Source organism: Nerophis ophidion, linkage group LG11, assembly GCF_033978795.1.
Source record: "Nerophis ophidion isolate RoL-2023_Sa linkage group LG11, RoL_Noph_v1.0, whole genome shotgun sequence".
NCBI classification, from domain to species: domain Eukaryota; kingdom Metazoa; phylum Chordata; class Actinopteri; order Syngnathiformes; family Syngnathidae; genus Nerophis; species Nerophis ophidion.
In genome coordinates, this window is record NC_084621.1 from 58184814 (window position 1) to 58204998 (window position 20185).

Sequence of the window (20185 nt, forward strand, 5' to 3'; positions counted from 1 at the left end):
CATGGCTTGTTGACGTGTGTTCAGCTGTTGACAGTGAGTGGAAATGGAAACAAGAAGCCAATTGTGAGCAACAAAGCAGAGTACAAAATGTGTCATTTGTGAGCATTCAGTGATGTGCACTGCGGGGTTCTGGGTAAAGTTCACACCAGATAGGTGAGTAAGATCTGAAACCTGAGCGTGGATGTGTTCAGTCACAGTGGCGCGGAAGCAAAACAACCAGGAGACGGGGTGCCAAACCTTGCCATTTTGTGTGTCTTTATTGTGGACATGACATAACATGTTTTTGAAATGATTTACAAAAGTGTTAACAGAACTGAGAATGGCTCAGACGAGGTAGAGCTTTCACTTCAGCTTGCTGGCTTTAAAATGACACAGTAAAAAAAAACAAAAAAATAATAATAACCCCGAAAAATCAAAACTACCAAACAACCGCCTCTGTCCTTGAGTCCTTTTTGAAGTGATAATAAATACAGATTCCAACCAAAACACTTGGAATAATAAGGTCGTCTAAGGTACATTAATCATGAAGTTGATTACAAATAAAAAGCTCACAGACAGAAAAAAAATACAACTTAAAATAAGTGATAAACCCCCAATAGAAGGAAGAAAAAAAAACAGTCCCAGTGGGAGGCCAGACACGGCGAGTTAATGACACAAATCCTACAATTTAGCAAATAGACTAAAAACAAGCTCTTACATCTTCATGAACAATAAGCACTTGTCAAACTTTCCTTGAGGAAACATAACTAAACTGTCATTAAAATCTATGCAAAAAACGCTTCCAGATTTACATGAAGCTCGCACTGTTAAAGAAACGTTCTCAACGTAACCTTGGCAAGAAATGAACCCAAAGTTAAACGCCTTAACCTATTCTAAGTGCACTAAAAATGCCATTTGGTTTCTACCGCTGTATATAAAGGGTTTGGTAGGATTGGATTACACGTACATCGTTTATATTACACGCACTCCGCCTGCACACTTTTTCCCAAGTCACACTTCGGAGTACAAATTCCTAACCGAGGAGGTTATTATTCATCTTAAAGGGAATTCTGTACAACGTTGGTATTAGTACTACTCTACACTACAAGGCTAGAATATCCATTTTCAAGTATTTTCACCAATGCACAACTTCAATACACACGTTTGTGTATCATTAGGCATTATTGAAGCACACAATATTGTATGCATATCTCAACGACGAGCTGGTATTACATCCACTGTTTGGTCGTTAAAAACTACTGAGGTTTCAAAACAGACTTATAGTCTCATTCTCTGTTAACAGTTTTGCATCGTCCACCCGTGCAAAAACATTTAAATTCCCTGACAATTTTTTCTCGCCCTCCCCCCCACCCCCAAAAAAAGCGTTGATGCATGGCTTACTCAATTTGGGGTTGTTGAGGAAACAAACCCAAGTAAAAGAGACAAAAAAAAAACCTCTTCATATAGCCCAGCCCACACATGTTGAAGAAAGGCTGCAGAGTGGATGTTAGTAATCCTTTCCTAATTACGATTTTTTTCCAACGATTAAGTACAGTGGTACCTCAATTTAACGGCGAGATTGGTTCTATGACTCAAAAGGCTCCCATAGTTAAATCTACCTCTGCTTGTCAAGAGTAATACAGTAAACCCTCGTTTTCAGTGTTAATTAGTAAAAGTTATGAACTATGTATTTGGAACTAGAGTTGAAAAAAACTGTTATCAACTTTTTAAGTATGGTTTAGAAAGGATCTGTGGGCGTGAAATAACATCCACACAATCACTTTTACAATCAGCAAACTTGGAAGTGCGATGTAGTGACTGTATTACAATATTCACTAGGCTGCAGTCAATAAATGTCATGATCCGTTGCCCGGATCATGTTCTGTTTAGTTTTAGACTCCCTCAGTTCCTGTTTTGTGCACATCTGGGTTTGTTTTATTTGCCATGGGTGCAAATTAGTATCACCTGCCTCTGATTAGTGTCCGGGATGCTCACTTGCTGCCGGGCACTAATCAGAGAGCTACTTATTCCCGTTTCTCGCCACGCTCGGCCTGACTTCCTTGTTTGCACAATGCAACAGTTACGTTTGATGACTCCTGTTTTTTTTTGCTTTGATTCCTGTTCCAAGTCTCACTTAACTTTTGTTTGTTCCCTGTACTTTTGTATGTCATTGAATTAATTATGGACAATAAATTACAATCCTACCTGCACGCTTCGTCCGGAGTTCCGTCAGCATCCCGGGCGAACTAATTCCCTGACAATTTTTTCTCTTCCCCCTCTTCCCCCCACAAAAAAAGGGTTGATGCATGGCTTACTCAATTTGGGGTTGTTGAGGAAACAAATCCAAGTAAAAGAGACAAAAAAAACCCTCTTCATATAGCCCAGCCCATACAGCCAGTACACATGTTGAAGAAAGGCTGCAGAGTGGATGTTAGTAATCCTTTCCTAATTACTATTAAGTACAGTGGTACCTCAATTTACGGGCGAGATTGGTTCTATGACTCAAAATGCAATGTTTCCCATTGAAATGAACCTAAATTCCTTTAAACCGTACTTGACCCTCTCACAATACCACAATTTTTCAATGGAACATGCCTTTTAAAAGTACTAGCTTGCTCAGTGAATGTATACTTGTCTATTTGTTGTATGTTTGGAGAGCTAACGACTGCCGAAGACAAATTCCTTGTATATGCAAGTATACTTGGCCAAATAAACCTGATTCTGATTCTGAAAATGAAAAACAAGCTACATTACAATCGAAAGTAGCGCAATAGTTTTATGAAATAATAATAAATAGTAATAGTGTACAGTATTTACTGTGGCATGTCATTCAGGCTGCTTCTCCGTCATGTAAATACAGTGGGGCAAAAGAGTATTTAGTCAGCCACCGATTGTGCAAGTTCTCCCACTTAAAATGATGACAGAGGTCTGTAATTTTCATCATAGGTACACTTCAACTGTGAGAGACAGAATGTGAAAAAAAATAATCCAGGAATTCACATTGTAGGAATTTTAAAGAATTTATTTGTAAATTATGGTGGAAAAAAGTATTTGGTCAACCATTCAAAGCTCTCACTGATGGAAGGAGGTTTTGGCTCAAAATCTCACGATACATGGCCCCATTCATTCTTTCCTTAACACGGATCAATCGTCCTGTCCCCTTAGTACAAAAACATCCCCAAAGCATGATGTTTCCACCCCCATGCTTCACAGTAGGTTTGGTGTTCTTGGGATGCAACTCGGTATTCTTCTTCCTACAAACACGACGAGTTGAGTTTATACCAAAAAGTTCTATTTTGGTTTCATCTGACCACATGGCATTTTCCCAATCCTCTGCTGTATCATCCATGTATCCATTTTGGTATAAACTTTCACATTCTGTCTCTCACAGTTGAAGTGTACCCATGATGAAATTACAGACCTCTGTCATCATTTTAAGTGGGAGAACTTGCACAATCGGTGGCTGACTAAATACTTTTTCGCCCCACTGTATAGTAATTGTTATTGTTGTTGGACTGGAGAGGTCAGAGTTGAAAGCATTTGACGTGACCCAGTGAGTAAAGCTACTGCTTAACTGTCCGGTTTGAATTGAACACGAACTGAAGCGGGTCGTGTACACTACTCAGCAGCTTCTCAATATTCTCATGGATAAATGTCTTAATAAATGTGCAGGCTGACTTTTGCTTTCGGAATGGTGCAAACTGGCGGTGCTGTGGTCAGGCTTTCTTGCCGAGTCTGCTACACTGTATCAATCAATCAATCAGTCAAAGTTTACTTATATAGCCCTAAATCACAAAGGTCTCAAAGGGCTGCACAAGCCACAACTACATCCTTGGCTCGGATCCCACATCAGGGCAAGAAAAAAACTCAACCCAATGGGATGACAATGAGAAACCTTGGAGGGGACCGCAGTTGTGGCGCCCCCCCTGCTAGGACAGATGTAATAGAGATGTAACGGTATTGTAGGTATCGCGGTACGTTGCTGTTTCAAAATTCCCATGGAATCTGACAGTATCAAACGAGAACGTGGAGCACTCCCTTCAGTGTATTTTTTTTCCTGGTGCTGTTGAATGGGCTGGTCTGAGAAGTAAACCACAGTAAATTTGTGATGATCCCCTGTGCAAAGCGGAAAACTGTCCAAACCTCCTTCGTAGTTTAAATCATAAGTTTTGATGCATCTTGGTTTCTAAACAAAAACGATTAAGGAGGAAACATTCAATCTGACAAATGAGTGTCGACATTGAGTTATATCGCGTGGGAGCGCGGACATGCAACGAAAAGTTTGCAGACATAAGTCGGGTAATGTTAGAAATATGAGAAGCCACTTGATTAACCATCACCTGGAAAATATCCTTGATGTGAAACTAAGCAAGCCAGTGGGGCCAGACAAAAATTTGTGAGGTTTTCAAATTTTTAAAAGTGAAATTGTCAGCATTCTTGGGTTCTCAGTAAGTTAAAGGTGAACATTTTTTATGTTCACACGGTCAGTTTAAAAACACCAAACTATATTTTTATATTTGCTTGTTACTTGACATAATGGATGTTAAAGCACTATTTTTCACTTGTTTATAGTAAAAAATATTATTACATAATTTGAGCATTATTTTTGTGTTCAATTACAGTGAGTGTGTTTATCATTTACAATCTTGCCATTTTCATTTTCACGATGGCATTACTACCATGTGGAGGGAGGCGTGGCCAGCCCTGCCTGCGGGAGCGGGGGTCTCCGTCCCTGTCCAAGATGCTGAGGACAGTGCACTGACAGACAGGGGGGTGTGTCAGGGCCGGCTTCGAAACACAGCTGAACAGGTGATTAGATTTCCCAGGTGGTACGAGTTGTCTAATCACCTGTTGTCTTTAATAGTAGCGGTCGGGAACAGCAGGAGAAGGAAGGACTTGGAGAGTGGGAGAGACTTTTGAGGGACTGAAAAGTCAAAATAGCGAAAAACTATTGCTGTGTATTAAAACTTTGTTCAACTCTGGACGCCGGTCTCCTGTGACGTGTGTGATCAGCGGAACTTCCACATACCAATTCTTCTTTTTTTTGCAAGATACCGCAATAATACCGTACCTTGGCCTTTAAACTGTCACGATATCGTACATCCCAAGTTTTTTAATTGATTTGTTTTTATGATTCAATGAGTGTCTTTCCTTTTCACTCCCTTTTTCAGTTCTGGCGGTTGGAGGGCAGGATTGTGTCGCTCTCTGGTTGTGGACAAATACTACCAGCGCCAGGAAAACTCGCAACTTAAAGGCAGGAGACAGCTTTTAAAATACTTGTAAATTGAGGTACCACCGTATTTCCAGGTTGAAAAAAAACTACATGCACACATGTGCTCTAGAACAGCTATGAGGTCATTATTTAGCGGCATGGCTCTAGAAGGATAGAACGGGTGTGAAAATACTAGGTTGTATCGTCGAGGAAAGTCCTGAGGCTGCCTTGTTAAATGTCCCGCTATGGGACCAACAAGGCCTGCAGGCCTTACTTTTTGACCACAGGCTGCACTCTTTCTTGGAGCTCTTAGCATCCTAAGCTACAAATCATTCAATAACGACAACAACTTTGTTCTGGGTATTGAGTCGTATTCAATTGTGGTGATCAGTTGCAGAGTCCAATGCTAATGTGCTGTGCACACTGATCAAGTAGTTGACCACATTAAAGGAGAACAGCACTTTTCTTTTTTAAATTTTGCCTATCTTACATGATCATTATGAGAGACAAGAAGACAGATGTATATTAAAGTCCACTGACAATGGAGTGAATGGAAGGTCCTCTACTTTGCTCGTTACACCTTCTAAATAACCATCCAAAAACCGCCAACAATGACCTGAATACTAACCAAGCATTAGTGATATTATTATAAGCACTAACACAGACATACATCATCAGCTGGTGAGCTGCTTTCTCGTCTCGGAGCTTGTGAAAGTTTCTTCTAGATCAGTGGTTCTCAAATGGGGGTAGGCGTACCCCTGGGGGTACTTGAAGGCATGCCAAGGGGTAGGTGAGATTTTGAAAAAATAGCAACAATTCAAAAATCCCTTATAAATATATTTGTTGAATAATACTTCAAGAAAATATGACTGTAAGTTCATAAACTGTGAAAAGCAATGCAACAATGACAGCTAGATTTTTTGTGGACATGTTCCATAAATATTGATGTTAAAGATGTATTTTTTTGTGAAGAAATGTTTAGAATTAAGTTCATGAATCCAGATGGATCTCTATTACAATCTCCAAAGAGGGCACTTTAAGTTGATGATTACTTCTACGTGTAGAAATCTTTATTTATAATTGAATCACTTGTTTATTTTTCAACAAGTTTTTAGGTATTTTGGTCTTTTTTTCCAAATAGTTCAAGAAAGACCACTACAAATAAGCAATATTTTGCACTGTTATACAATTTAATAAATCAGAAACTGATGACATAGTGCTGTATTTTACTTCTTTATGTATTTTCAACCAAAAATGCTTTGCTCTGATTAGGGGGTACTTGAATTTAAAAAATGTTCACAGGGGGTACATGACTGAAAAAAGGTTGAGAACCACTGTTCTAGATGATAAATAATGTCTCTCACTTTGATAGTAGAAGGATGAGGACATAATCAGGTAAGTTGTTCGACTTTGGCATCCAACTTAGACCCAGAAATGATGAGAAAAACATGAAAAGAGGCTTAGTTGCACCCCACTTTTTTTTCTTTGTGAGGATTATGAGTCATTCTTCATCTAAACAGGAATATTTGAGCATCCCGAGAGTTGCCATCCCAGTGAGAGAAGACATTGTACAGTAAGTGATGTTTCGTTGTATTCGTTGGCTCTCGTGATCACATCTTTTTACTAGTTAGAATGGAAGAAAAAAGGAAGACAAATGTTTTCTTGTCTCATGTAAAGATTGTGAAAGATAGGCCAACATTTAAAAAAAACTGCAGTACCCTTTTAAGACAGTAACCAAGAAACTAAAATGTGTCTGGTACACAAATATTAAAAGGGGTTGCAGTCATTTTTTTCGAGTAAAAAGGGACATCTAAAATGATGCTGACTATCGAACATCTCAGTGCTTTGTGACATCTTAGTGTCATTTAGCACATTAACAGAATTATATTTGCCACCAAAAGTGCACAAGCCGGACTGTAATTTGTGCAATTCCTATCTGAGACTTCATGCCGCTCCCACTGCAGGTTTGCAGCGTAAATCAAAGTCAAAGTGTCAGTGTGGGAAAGGCTCAGTAATATAAAGGAGTTATATAGATGGAAACTGCCGGCACTCAGCCCCTTCCTCTTCAATTGACAATAATTGTATGACCATAAAAACGGTACACTCATTTATAATGGCTATTAAAACGCAACTCTTTTTAATGAGCATTAGTGCAGACACATCTTTCTCTCCCTCACTAATCTCACCTCCCTGCCTCTAATCATTCCCCCTCAGAGTGGTCACTCCTAAGACCGCACTTAAAGAGTGGAGCCAAGTGACTTTAACACATTCGTGCATGCTGACACACACACACACACACACACACACACACATGCAGACATTTTAATGGCTTCCAGCCCCGAAGACAAACTCTTTATAGCTGCTATGATTAGTCGATTAATCAATTATACAATCCAGAGAACATTTATCGGCCACTACATTGATAATCAAATAATCACTAGTCGTTTTTAAGCATGTTTGCGGCTGCTCGAGTAGTAGCCGTAGGACTATTTTATCTGTTGGGACTACCATTCGGACAGTGGGTTTTGTCATGGACCCTAGAAAAAAAACAACATATAAATTAAACACAGTCTTCATTTTCCCATATTGTTTGTTGAGCTGGCAAACTTCATTTTACTGCACGTTAAGACAGAAATGGGTGCAAACCCTAATTTGTACAGGACTGTACTGTACTAGTACTGTATTTTCTATGTATTTATTCTAAAACAGCTCCTTAAAACTACAAAAAATATAGAAAACCCCCATTAAAGGATGGTAAAAGGAAGGCGAAGCAAAAACATATTTAAAATTGTAACCCGAAAATCGCTAATTTCCTCGAGTCCTCATATTTTTGAAGTAATGATGGTGTATTCAGAAGTGTGAGTCCCTGACTGGCCTGGATTGTACGTGAGGACCTATTGCTGCTCCTGTGACGTCAGTGGTGGTCTGACAAGCTCCTCGGGGCTTGATAACAAGGTCCTTGAGTCTGGGTACTGGTTGTTGTCAAAAGGCATGTGGTGGACGCTCTGGACATGTGTCTTCAGGTTCCCTTTCTGGGATGCTCTGTATGGGCAGAGCTGGCAGCAGAAAGGCCTCTCCCCTAAACACACACAGAGAACATTTTTGAAGGTCATGTGGCGGCGTCAAGGGATTTGGAGACGTGACATCATGCATGTATATCACAGATGAGACAGTACAACAGAAATAAAATGGGGAACAAAACACATTATTTAAAAGGAAAAGGGACACCTTATGTACAAAATATGGGGGCAAATATTATGATATTGCACCTAAAGTGGACAAAAATACAGACATGGTCTTCTTTTTTGCAGCTATAGAGTGGACTTCAGGTTAACAATGAGTTCCGTAACTGTGTTGTAAGTTGAGTTTCAGTGTAGATAATATACCTAAATTATATACACAAAGGACTTATTAAATACCGTGAAAAATGTTTTAATACAATATTTAAATGAAACAATAATAAACTAGAAATATACTCCACGAGGCCCTATTTCCCGCGCTTCACGGTGGCAGAGGGGTTAGTGCGTCTGCCTCACAATACGAAGGTCCTGCAGTCCTGGGTTCAAATCCAGGCTCGGGATCTTTCTGTGTGGAGTTTGCATGTTCTCCCCGTGAATGCGTGGGTTCCCTCCGGGTACTCCGGCTTCCTCCCACTTCCAAAGACATGCACCTGGGGATAGGTTGATTGGCAACACTAAATTGGCCCTAGTGTGTGAATGTGAGTGTGAATGTTGTCTGTCTATCTGTGTTGGCCCTGTGGTGAGGTGGCGACTTGTCCAGGGTGTACCCCGCCTTCCGCCCGATTGTAGCTGAGATAGGCGCCAGCGCCCCCCGCGACCCCGAAAGGGAATAAGCGGTAGAAAATGGATGGGATGGATGGAGGCCCTATTTCCCAATAATAAAAAAGTCCAGACTTCAGACGGTGATCCGGATCAGCCCCAAAATGTAATTACTCTTTCCCTATACAATTTCGGGCATTTCCTGAAAGTAAGATGAAAATACAGCCGTGACTTTTTAAGTTATTTATAGTGGAATGAAAGAAAGCCAGGCGGTTTAGCTCGGTTGGTAGAGCGGCCGTGCCAGCAACTTGAGGGTTGCAGGTTCGATTCACGCTTCTGCCATCCTAGTCAATGCCGTTGTGTCCTTGGGCAAGACACTTTACCCACCTGCTCCCAGTGCCACCCACACTGGTTTAAATGTTACTTAGATATTGGGTTTCACTATGTAAAGCGCTTTGAGTCACTAGAGAAAAAGCGCTATATAAATATAATTCACTTCACTTGATAGTCATCCACTGTCTTTTGTCTCTGCGGGTGGAGGCAGGACCGCCAGCAAACACACACAGCAGTTGAGGCGTGAAATGTACATGGAAGGCAAGGAATAAAAATAATCCAGATTAGCCTCAAAATATAATTATTTATTTTCCGGACTGAAAGACGCTACTTTTTTGCTATGCTTTGAACTCTGCGGCTTATAAAGCGGTGCGGCTGATTCGTGGATTTTTCTTCGCAAACGGCCATAATGTTTAGAACAGAATCGAATAGATCTCGCTGCTGTCTTGGATCCACTTTGAACTGAACTCTCGCTGCTGTGTTGGAGCCACTATGGATTGAACTTTCACAGTATCATGTTAGACCCGCTCGACATCCATGGCTTTCGGTCCCCTAGAGGGGGTTGCCCACATTTGAGGTCCTCTCCAAGGTTTCTCATAGTCATCATTGTCACTGGCGTCCCACTGGGTGTGAGTTTTCCTTGCCCTTATGTGGGTTCTTCCGAGGATGTCATAGTCGTAGTGGTTTGTACAGTCCTTTGAGACATTTGTGATTTAGGGCTATATAAATAAACATTGATTGATTGATTGATTGATCTTTATTGTCATTGCACAAGTACAACGAGATTGAGTTTTTGGTACAAGTCCCGCTAAGAGCAGACATACGTTACAGGGGAGGACAAGACGAGACCGCCAACAGATCAGCCACTTACGCCGCTCCTTAAAAAGGTGAGAAAAGGGTGACATTGGGAGAGAGGGGAGGAAGTAAAAAAAATATCAGTCCAAGGCTAGACCCTCAGGAGGGGTCCAGACTGAGTCCAAGGAAAAAAAACTCACATAGCATGGCACACATTTAGACATGGTACGTATATCACACCAACTTGCAACAGAGGGAGGGGATGGGTTTGAGGAGACTGGCTGCCGCTGTATAGCGCTGCTCAGCCATCCACAGCCCCAGAGGAATTAAGCAGTAGTGAAGGCGTTGAGTGCATATATGCCCAATTAACTTGGGAGAGATGATGAATGTTTTTGTATGACTGAGGCCGATCAAAGTTTGACTGCAGGTGGTGTTGTTCGTATTCTACAATTAAATTTCATAAAACAGAAACAGAGAGACTGGAAAGGTGTGTTATTGTTTGTGCTATGGCGCCATGTTTTGGATGAATTTGCTCACTGTAAGTGCCGCAATGAACGTCTCTAGTTGTTCCTTCTGTTTTGGTGCATTGAACTGGAAGTACATATGCCATTCCGTCTTTGTGTCGTCCATAGCGTTTTACTCGCATGGTTTTTTCAGTCGTAACTCCAAACAACATTTGTAAGTTTTACAATATAACTAAAACAATTTATATTTACTGAACCTTCTAATGTCTGATGTCTGTAGGAGTTTTTTTTTTAATGTGTGTTAGTATCGTTAGCATTAGCTAATATGCTACCATGTTTACGAGTGTCTGTGTTAGTATTGTTAACTTACAATGGCATTCTTTTTGTATTGTTTTCAGTTTTGTAAATTCACCAACACCTCACCTCACACCTCACAGTTAATAATTCCGTTAAGCTGATCGGAGAGCTCGTTTTTGCAGCCTCGCGGTCCATGACAATGACTTCTGTTTTGTTGATCAACCATTTTACCGGTGCGGCTAATGTATGAAAAATATTTTTTCCTTCTAAAATTTTGTGGGTGGGACTTATACGGTGGCGCGCTCTATTGTCCATAAAATACGGTTTATCATTTCGGACATTTCCTGAACGTTAGATGAAAATTTGTGCATAACTTTTTGTCCTATCTTTAGCGGAATGAAAATGTCTTGGTCTTTGCAGGGCTGCTAACATACACACAAACACAGGGAAGCGTAAATGTAAAGTAACGTAGTAGAAATGATCTGGTTCAGCTTTGAAATCGAATCGGTTTTTCCTTATCCCAATTTAGACATTTTCTCAAAGATTACGTAACGTTTTGAGTTATTCTGCTAAATAACTAACTAGCTAACTAACTGTCAAACAAACCAACAACAACGATTAGATAACCTACTAAGGTAAAAGAGAACAATTCTTTCATTCTATTCCTGTGGTCTTTGTGCCCACTGGAAGAGGGTTTGCAAGAGATGGAGGGAGCAGTTTCTTTGGGTTTACACTGCTCAGTTAGCATTATCTATTACGTAGGAAAAGATTTGAACCCAACAAACTTGGACGGGACGTGTACCAATGATTGATTTTCTTCACTGAGTGTTTTATAATGTCTAACTTTGCTCCACTTTTACCTTCCTTTTGTTTGGTGCACTGCAGCTTGAAGAGTCTGCCTCGGGCTTGGGAGACATAATGATGTGCAAAATGTTGTCAGCGTTATCGTCTGCTATTTTAGCTGTTGAAGACACACACGACAATCACAGGCTACGCAATACGTCCACTGCGCATGCTCTAACTGGGTCTCTCGAGGGCGAGAAAGTACATGTGACTTTGCAATGCATTGTGGGGGCTGGGTCGCCATTGCTGCTGGACAAAGGTTTTGTTTACATGGTTGCACTCAACCATACTTGCCAACCTTGAGACCTCCGATTTCGGGAGGTGGGGGGCGTGGTCGGGGGTGGGGCGGAGGCGTGGTTGGGGCGGGGGCGTGGGTAAGAGGGGAGGAGTATATTTACAGCCAATTCACCAACTTGAGCATTTCATATATATTTCATATATATATATATATATATGAAATACTTGACTTTCAGTGAATTCTAGCTATGTATATTTATTTATTATGTATATAAATAAAAGGAATATTTGAATTTCAGACGGCACCAATCAAATATACAGCAATAAAAACACAGTTGTTTTACTAACTGTACTGTGCTTGCTGGTTACTAAAAAAACAACAACAACACTTACCTTTCACTATTTGAGTAACCTGTGTTCTGCCATTTGCGTACTGGCGAGCGAGAACGGGATGTTGCTTCCAGCTATCAGCATAGCCATCTTTGTCTCAGCATACGTTACACCATCGGGTCTCCATTTTGCGAGGTGGCCCATAATACTGGGTGGTGAACAATGCTGCGCTGCGGACGCTTTGTTCTTCGCTGACCGTTCATGACTGAGTATATCCGTTCGGCCACCGTGTTCAATGGAAAAGTCTGTTCTACAAAATTTACAGGCAACATACCCCTTCCCCTTCGAACTATACTGGACAAACTAAAATTGTTGTTTCCATTCGTTTTGGAACTTGCAAGCGTATTTCTTTATTTTGTGTAATATATTGGGTTGGAGTCAATAACCAGGCGAGGTGATGAAGTTACGTCTCTTTACTGTGGGCTTCAGGAATCAGAACAGACTCCCTCACTTGGCGTCAGGTGCCCAACACCACGTAAATCGTTGGCCAATCAAAAAGCAACCCGATATCGCTTTAGCCAACATTTACCAGGAGATGGCAACAGACAACATAGATCACTCTATTACAGGCGGCATCGCCCTGGCTGTAACTTCCTTGTTCTTCTGCTTTGTCTCCTTGTGTGTGGGGTTTTTAATAAAATCCATAGATGTTGTAACGTGATTGGGCAGGTAAGCTGTTTATATAGTGGGAAAGCGGACGTGAAAACAGGCTGTCCCCACTCATGTCCGCATGGAGCTGGAGGGGGCGTGGCCTCCAGCTCCGGTTGAATTTCGGGAGAAAATTTCTTCCGGGAGGTGTTTTTTGGGAGAGGCGCTGAATTTCGGGAGTCTCCCGGGAAATCCATGAGGGTTGGCAAGTATGTACTCAACCGTCCGTATTGTGAGAGAGAGCAACAAACTGGATTAACATGGATCGCACAAAAGACAAAAATCAAGGGACTGTATCGAAACCAACTGGACCCTGTTTCAAAGACTCACCACCTTAAAAAATAAGTACAATTGGTGGGATTTATCTATATGACCACATCCAATTGACAAGATTTGAGCAAGCTGCCGAAAGTGTCCTGCATCTTGGTCGTCAAAGGAGTCAATTTTTATTCAAGCCAATCCTTTTGGAATACCAAGTCGGTAAAGGCTCACGGACAAACCAACTTCGGGTGTATGCAAGACCTTGGAAGTTTACATCAGAAAGAGAAGGCTGTCGTCTTTTTAGAGGTAAGCCTGTAGGACTAATCACTGTGTTGTCTCCTGGAGAAATGTGTTTCAAACTAAATATACATCAAGTCTGAAATGCACTGTGGATTATTGTGGGAAATATTTAAAGTCTTCCCAGTTATCAATCAATGAATAGGGGTATTGCTTTTTTTCCCAAATATTGTACGCTGTACGTAACCCACAGCTAGTTTAGATTAGCTTAGCTAACGATAACACCCTACTAAATGTTACGTGTATAACAGAATAAAACAGGCTTTGATTCAAACTTACTAGTGTGAAAATGCCATGAAAACACCTACATGTAACAGGTGATGGCGTTAAAAGTCATGTTTGAGCATCTCACAGTTGCTATCCTATTCATCGTCTCTTTATTAGCTCACTAACCCGATTTCCTTGGCGTTGCAGAAAATTAGACAAATCTCATTATTTGTAAATGTTTTCTCCCCTAGAACAATTACAACAACAAGCAGTTATTGATGCCGCACAGGCGACATTTTTGGAACTTGTTAAAAAAAAAAAGCACAGATTTAGGAGAGTCTTGAATTCAACCTAAAGTAAAGATGATATTCTGATGCAGTAAGAGCCATGTATTGCATTTCCATGACACATGTTAAAGCTCTATAGAGAGAAATGTGTCTTTTTATGCAACTGAACAAAAGAGTTTTATGACCAAAAAAAATTGCAAACAAAAAATGGTTTGAAAATAAAAAATATAAGTATTTTCAAACAAAAATAAAGTTTTATTTGCAACTTCGATCATGTGGGCAGATCCTCCGCCGAACAATATGTTCGAAGCCTTTTCATCGGCTCTTTTGATGACTGCATCTGGCTCTCGAATAAATCTGAGCTGACATTGCTTAACATGATAACTAATGAATAATTCCACTTGTAATCACGGTGTTAAAAATAACGTTCAAAATATAAAACATTCTCATGCATTTGTAATCCATCCATCCGTTTTCTACCGCACCTGTTCAAGAAGTTGTGTTAATGGTAAGAAGTTATTTATTTATTATTGGTTAGTGTGGGGCTTGCCCTCCTGGGGTTTGTCAGACCACCAAGGACCAACATTAGAGCCTGTTTCAGGGTTACAATATTGTTTTATTTTTCAATAAGTCTCTCAGTTGCTTTCCAGCAATTGTCTTTTTCTCTTTCGTTCTTGCTCGCACTCTGGCTCCAGTTCCAACCCTGTCTCTCCTCCTGGCTGCTGCTTATAAAAGAGCGACAGGTGATTAGATAACAAGGGCCAGATGGCCCGTCTACGCACCTGTCGCTAACTTCGAGGCCATTCCTGGCACACCCTGCTTCGCTGCAGGGCCGCAGGCCCGCAGGCCACGCCCCCTCCACAGTTAGCTTCAGAATAACAATGCTATTCCAAAATATAAGAGACCTATTATACTCTAGAAATGTTGGTCCTACTTAAAAATGCATGTGTTTAGTCGTGTTCAGTGTTAAAATATTATATGGCTCTCACAGAAATACATTTTAAAATAATGGGCTTTCTTGGCTCTCTCAGCCAAAAAGGTTCCCAACCTCTGGGTTAGAGTGTCCGCCCCTAGATCGGTAGGTTGGGAGTTCAAATCCCAGCCGAGTCATACCAAAAACTATAAAAAAAATGGGACCCATTGCCTCCCTGCTTGGCACTCAGCATCAAGGGTTGGAATTGGGGGTTAAATCACCATAAATGATTCCCGGGCGCAGCACCGATGCTGACCACTGCTCCCCTCACTTCCCAGGGGGTGATCAAGGGCATGGGTCAAATGCAGAGGACACATTTCACCACATCTAGTGTGTGTGTGACAATCATTGGTACTTTAACCTTAACTCAAGGCTTTGTTATGCTCCCTCAATTTGTGTTGATGGTCACGCTTTCATCTGAGACTGACCAATAAAAGGTTTTTAACAAATTGTTCAAAGGAGATTGAAGTTGTGCCATAGGATTTGCAACCAAAACCCTTTTTTTTGGAAATTATATATATTTTTTTCATATCGTTATTTTAATTTTTATTTCTTTGGTTTCATAAAAAGACCGCGTTCTCTCCATAGTTCTCGAATTTATGGTCCAAAATTAAGTTTTTAATTAATTCATGGGAGTAGGTATCACAAAACATTCTAAACCGAGAATCACGTGTAATAGCTTCTACACTGTTGAGAAGACTTTTTACAAGATTTTGGTGTTAATGAGATTTTATTTTAATTTTTCTATCCAGAAAAGCATGTGTGAGGTCAAAAAAGCCGTCGCACAGTTTATGGTTCGGTTCACCATAAAGGTGTTCAATGGGGTGCTAACAAGGTAAGTCATCCAAGCATGCCTGCAGTATATGCACCTTGCTTTCATCATGCTGGAACAAAGAAATACATAATGAACTGATTTTGAAAACTGATCATTAAAGGCCTACTGAAACCCACTACCACCAACCACGCAGTCTGATGGTTTATATATCAATGATGAAATATTAACATTGCAACACATGCCAATACGGCCTTTTTAGTTGACTAAATTGCAATTTTAAATTTCCCGCGAGTTTCTTGTTGAAAACGTCGCGGAATGATGACGCGTACGCGTGACGTCACGGACTGTCAGGAAATATTAGCAGCTGCACCACTCCCGGCTAAACGTCGTCTGCTTTAACCGCATAATTACACAGTATTTTGGACATCTGTGTTGCTGAATCTTTTGCAATTTGTTCATTTAATAATGGAGACTATAAAGAACAATGCTGTTGGTGGAAAGCAATGGATTGCAGCTTTCTTTAGCACCGAGACACAGCCGGTGTTTCTTATTTGTTGTGAAACAGAGCGGTCAAGCGAACATGTTTTCTCTACGTCAACCAGCATGTTTTGGGATGGGGAAATTGTGATACATATCTTACCGGAGAAATCATTGGATTATTTGTCATCCTGCAGCAGCTGTTTAAAAGGCAGCTGTGAGCTTGGCTCCTCGGCTTCTCTCTGAGACACTTTGTGTTCATCGCAGCCATAAAGACCTCGAGGTATGTCTTTACAATCTTTAGAATCTCACTAAAACACTATTAAAACAATAAGCAGATAAGGGATCTTCCAGAGTTATCCTAGTAAATGTGTCTAATTACATCTGAAACGCTCACACTGCCGTCGCTTTTTTTTTTTTTTTTCTAGTCCTTCACTATCAATATCCTAATTCACAAATCTTTCATCCTCGCTCAAATTAATTGGGAAATTGTCGCTTTCTCGGTCTGAATTGCTCTTACTGCTGGTGGCTCCCATTATAAACAATGTGAATATGTGTGGAGCCCTGCAACTCGTGACGTCACGCACATACTTCCGTTAAAGGCAGGGCTTTTCTATTAGCGACCAAAAGTTGCGAACTTTATCCTGGATGTTCTCTACTAAATCCTTTCAGCAAAAATATGGCAATATCGCGAAATGATCAAGTATGACACATAGAATGGACCTGCTATTCCAGTTTAATTAAGAAAATCTCATTTCAGTAGGCCTTAAAGAGGTATGTCACAGAATACTTATGTTCTTATAGTTCAGGACTGAATACAATGGCATTGTTTTACACACTTCTGGTTGCTTCCTTGCATTCTGTCTAAGCAGTCTTAGTTTTATCTCCATGCTCTTCACTCAATCAACTAGACCGCTCAGTGCCCCTGACACACACACACACACGTGTACACACACAAACACACACACACACACACACACTAATTAGACTGACCTACAATGGGACAGATAACAGACCTCAGCAAAAAAAAAAAAAAGAAGGGAAGAATAATAAAAAATATTCATCTCACACCTGAACAAAACAAATGAGATTGCCATTTAATTGCACCTAATTATCATTTTGATAAATGGAAGAATATCAAAGCGGGAAAACAAATGAGTCCCCGTGCCCTTCCCCCGCCATTTTCCCCGAAGAAGACACACGGAAATATAGCTGTTATCATACATCATCAGAAGCACAACATTGAGAAAGAAAGAGAGGGGGGGGAGGTGTTTGAGGAAGAGAGCGATAACAACAAAATAGGTATAATTAATCATAAAGGAATATAATAAAACAGTAGGAAAAGAAGGTGAGGATTGGACGTGAGAGCAAAGCGAGAACCTGGGCGACGTCGCCCGGTGAGGAAACATGGCTGACGGGACCGCCGCGCTACATTATACTAAAGGTTATCGTCACCGTAAAGCAGCGTCAACACTGCATCTAATTGGACCCCTCCGCCAGACGCCTGCTCCCATCATTCATATAGCGGGCGGTAAATCTCAGTCATGTGGGGTGTGTGTATCGGCGTGATTAATAAAGTTGAAGGTGCAGCGTGTACAAGCGAATGTCAAAGCAGAGCAGATTTACTTCTGTTCCCGACTCGGCCTCAATTCTTGTCTTTGTGACTGACTCCGAAAACTAAGGCCAGGCATTAATGGATGGAAGGCTGCTATATTTTGCATATGTATGCTCTGATAATACACAGGATTTTTATTTATTGTCTCCACCTTTGACTGCAGCGCCCAATAAATCCTACACTGATGATTTATCACACGGCACATGTAAAAGTGTAACATGTCATTTAAAATGTTAAAAAATAAACTTGATTAGCTGCCCACTTGGGCTGATTTATTATTAATGCAAACATAAGCTTTTGGTTGAATGCAATTTGATTGATTACAGTGTGACATGATATGGGTAATGAGAGGAATGTAAATATAATAACAAAGTCATGTTTTTCTTTTTTTCACAGGTATTTCGCTCCCAAATAAATGGGAAAACATAACAAAACAGCTAAAACATAACAGTTGTATTATTTGTAATGCATTATAAATATATATTTTTTTTCCGTGAAAAAGCCTACTGAAACCCACTACTACCCACCAAGCAGTCTGATAGTTTATATATCAATGATGAAATATTAACATTGCAACACATGCCAATACGGCCTTTTTAGTTTACTAAATTGTAATTTTAAATTTCCCGGGAGTTTCGTCTTGAAAACATCGTGTAATGATGACGTGTACGCAAGACGTCACAGGTTTTTAGGAAGTATGAGCACTGCACACACACACAGCTAAAAGTCGTCTGCTTTAACAGCATAATTACACAGTATTTTGGACATCTGTGTTGCTGAATCTTTTGCAATTTGTTCAATTAATATTGGAGAAGTCACAGTAGAAAGATGGAGTTGGGAAGCTTTAGCCTTTAGCCACACAAACACACGGTGATTCCTTGTTTAAAATTCCTGGAGGTGAAACTTTACTATGGATCAGAGCGCAGTCAAGCCAACATGGATCACGACGGAATGTCAACCAGCAGGTTTCGGTGAGAAAATTATGGTTAAAAAGTCGCTTCTTACTGGAGAAAAGCTGAGCTTGTGCCGTCGACTCTCCTGAGACACTGCGCGTCAAGACACCCGTGGAGACACCCCTCCGACTATCAGGTAATATTAAACTCACTAAAACACTAGCAACACAATAGAAAGATAAGGGATTTCCCAGAATTATCCTAGTAAATGTGTTGCGATCCGCTACTGGGATCATCACATATTATTGTTTATACTTCCAGTTGTTGTATCACTCCCTCGTTCTACCCTCTTACTTCCTGTTTAGTCAGTCACCATGGTTGCTCATTGATCCCACCTGCTAATCCCGGTTTCTGCACACCTGTCACTTTTTGATTACTTCCCTATTTAAGCCCGTCCCTTTTCATTATTCTTTCCGGGTTCATAATTTGCTTCCACGCAACGAGTTACGCCTGCACTCTGTCACGTATGTATATTCTCGCTAGCTTTTCACGCTAAGCCATTTGTTCATTCCAGCTCTCATGCTGTATGTTTTGTTTTACTGTTTTATGTGCCTACGTGCCAGTTTAGTTCTCACCGTTGTATATCCTAGCTTTCATACTAGCGTCTTTGATTTGCCTTTTATTAGCACCAGTGTTTTGTTTCATAGATCCTTTTCGGTAAATAAATTGTTCATATCTTACCTTTGCTGTGTTCACTTGTTGACGCATCCACGAGGGGAATCAAACCCGGCACCACGATGCCACACAGGCGTAACAAAATGTCTCTAAAAACATCAGAATCCGGCCCAATGCAATCTCGTTTTATTTTTTTACTGTTTTTTTTCTTTTCTTTTCTAGTCCGTCGCTATCAATATCCTCAAACACGGACCTTTCATCCTGGCTCAAATTAATAGGGAAATTGTCGTTTTCTCGGTCCGAATAGCACTTTTTGTTGGAGCCTCCCATTAAAAACAATGTGAATATGTGAGGAGCCATCACAATTGTGACGTCATCGTCTGCGACTTCCGGTAGAGGCAGGGCTTTTCTCTTAGCACCGAAAGTTGCGAACTTTATCGTGGATGTTCTCTACTAAATCCTTTCAGCAAAAATATGTCAATATTGCAAAATGATCAAGTATGACACATAGAATGGACCTGCTATCCCCGTTTAAATGTGAAAATCTCATTTCAGTAGGCCTTTAAATTTAAAATTACATCTAAAATAATTACATTTTGCCTCGTAAAGATTCAGGTGGTTCTCGAGTTCAATCAATCAATCAACCAATGTTTATTTATATAGCCCTAAATCACAAATGTCTCAAAGGACTATACAAACCACTACGACTACGACATCCTCGGAAGAACCCACATAAGGGCAAGGAAAA

General features: G+C 40.5%; 1 protein-coding gene across 2 annotated transcripts in view; it reads right to left on the minus strand.

The window, feature by feature from the left end:
* Window positions 1–229: 229 nt before the first annotated feature.
* Window positions 230–20185, minus strand: part of LOC133562302 (zinc finger protein 516-like) — a 134579-nt gene continuing 114623 nt past the window's right edge. For both annotated transcript variants that reach the window (XM_061916339.1, XM_061916340.1), the window contains one exon: window positions 230–8270. In XM_061916339.1, coding sequence (XP_061772323.1) covers window positions 8086–8270 — 185 coding nt within the window. In that variant the 3' untranslated portion in view covers window positions 230–8085. The remainder of the gene's footprint in view (window positions 8271–20185) is intronic.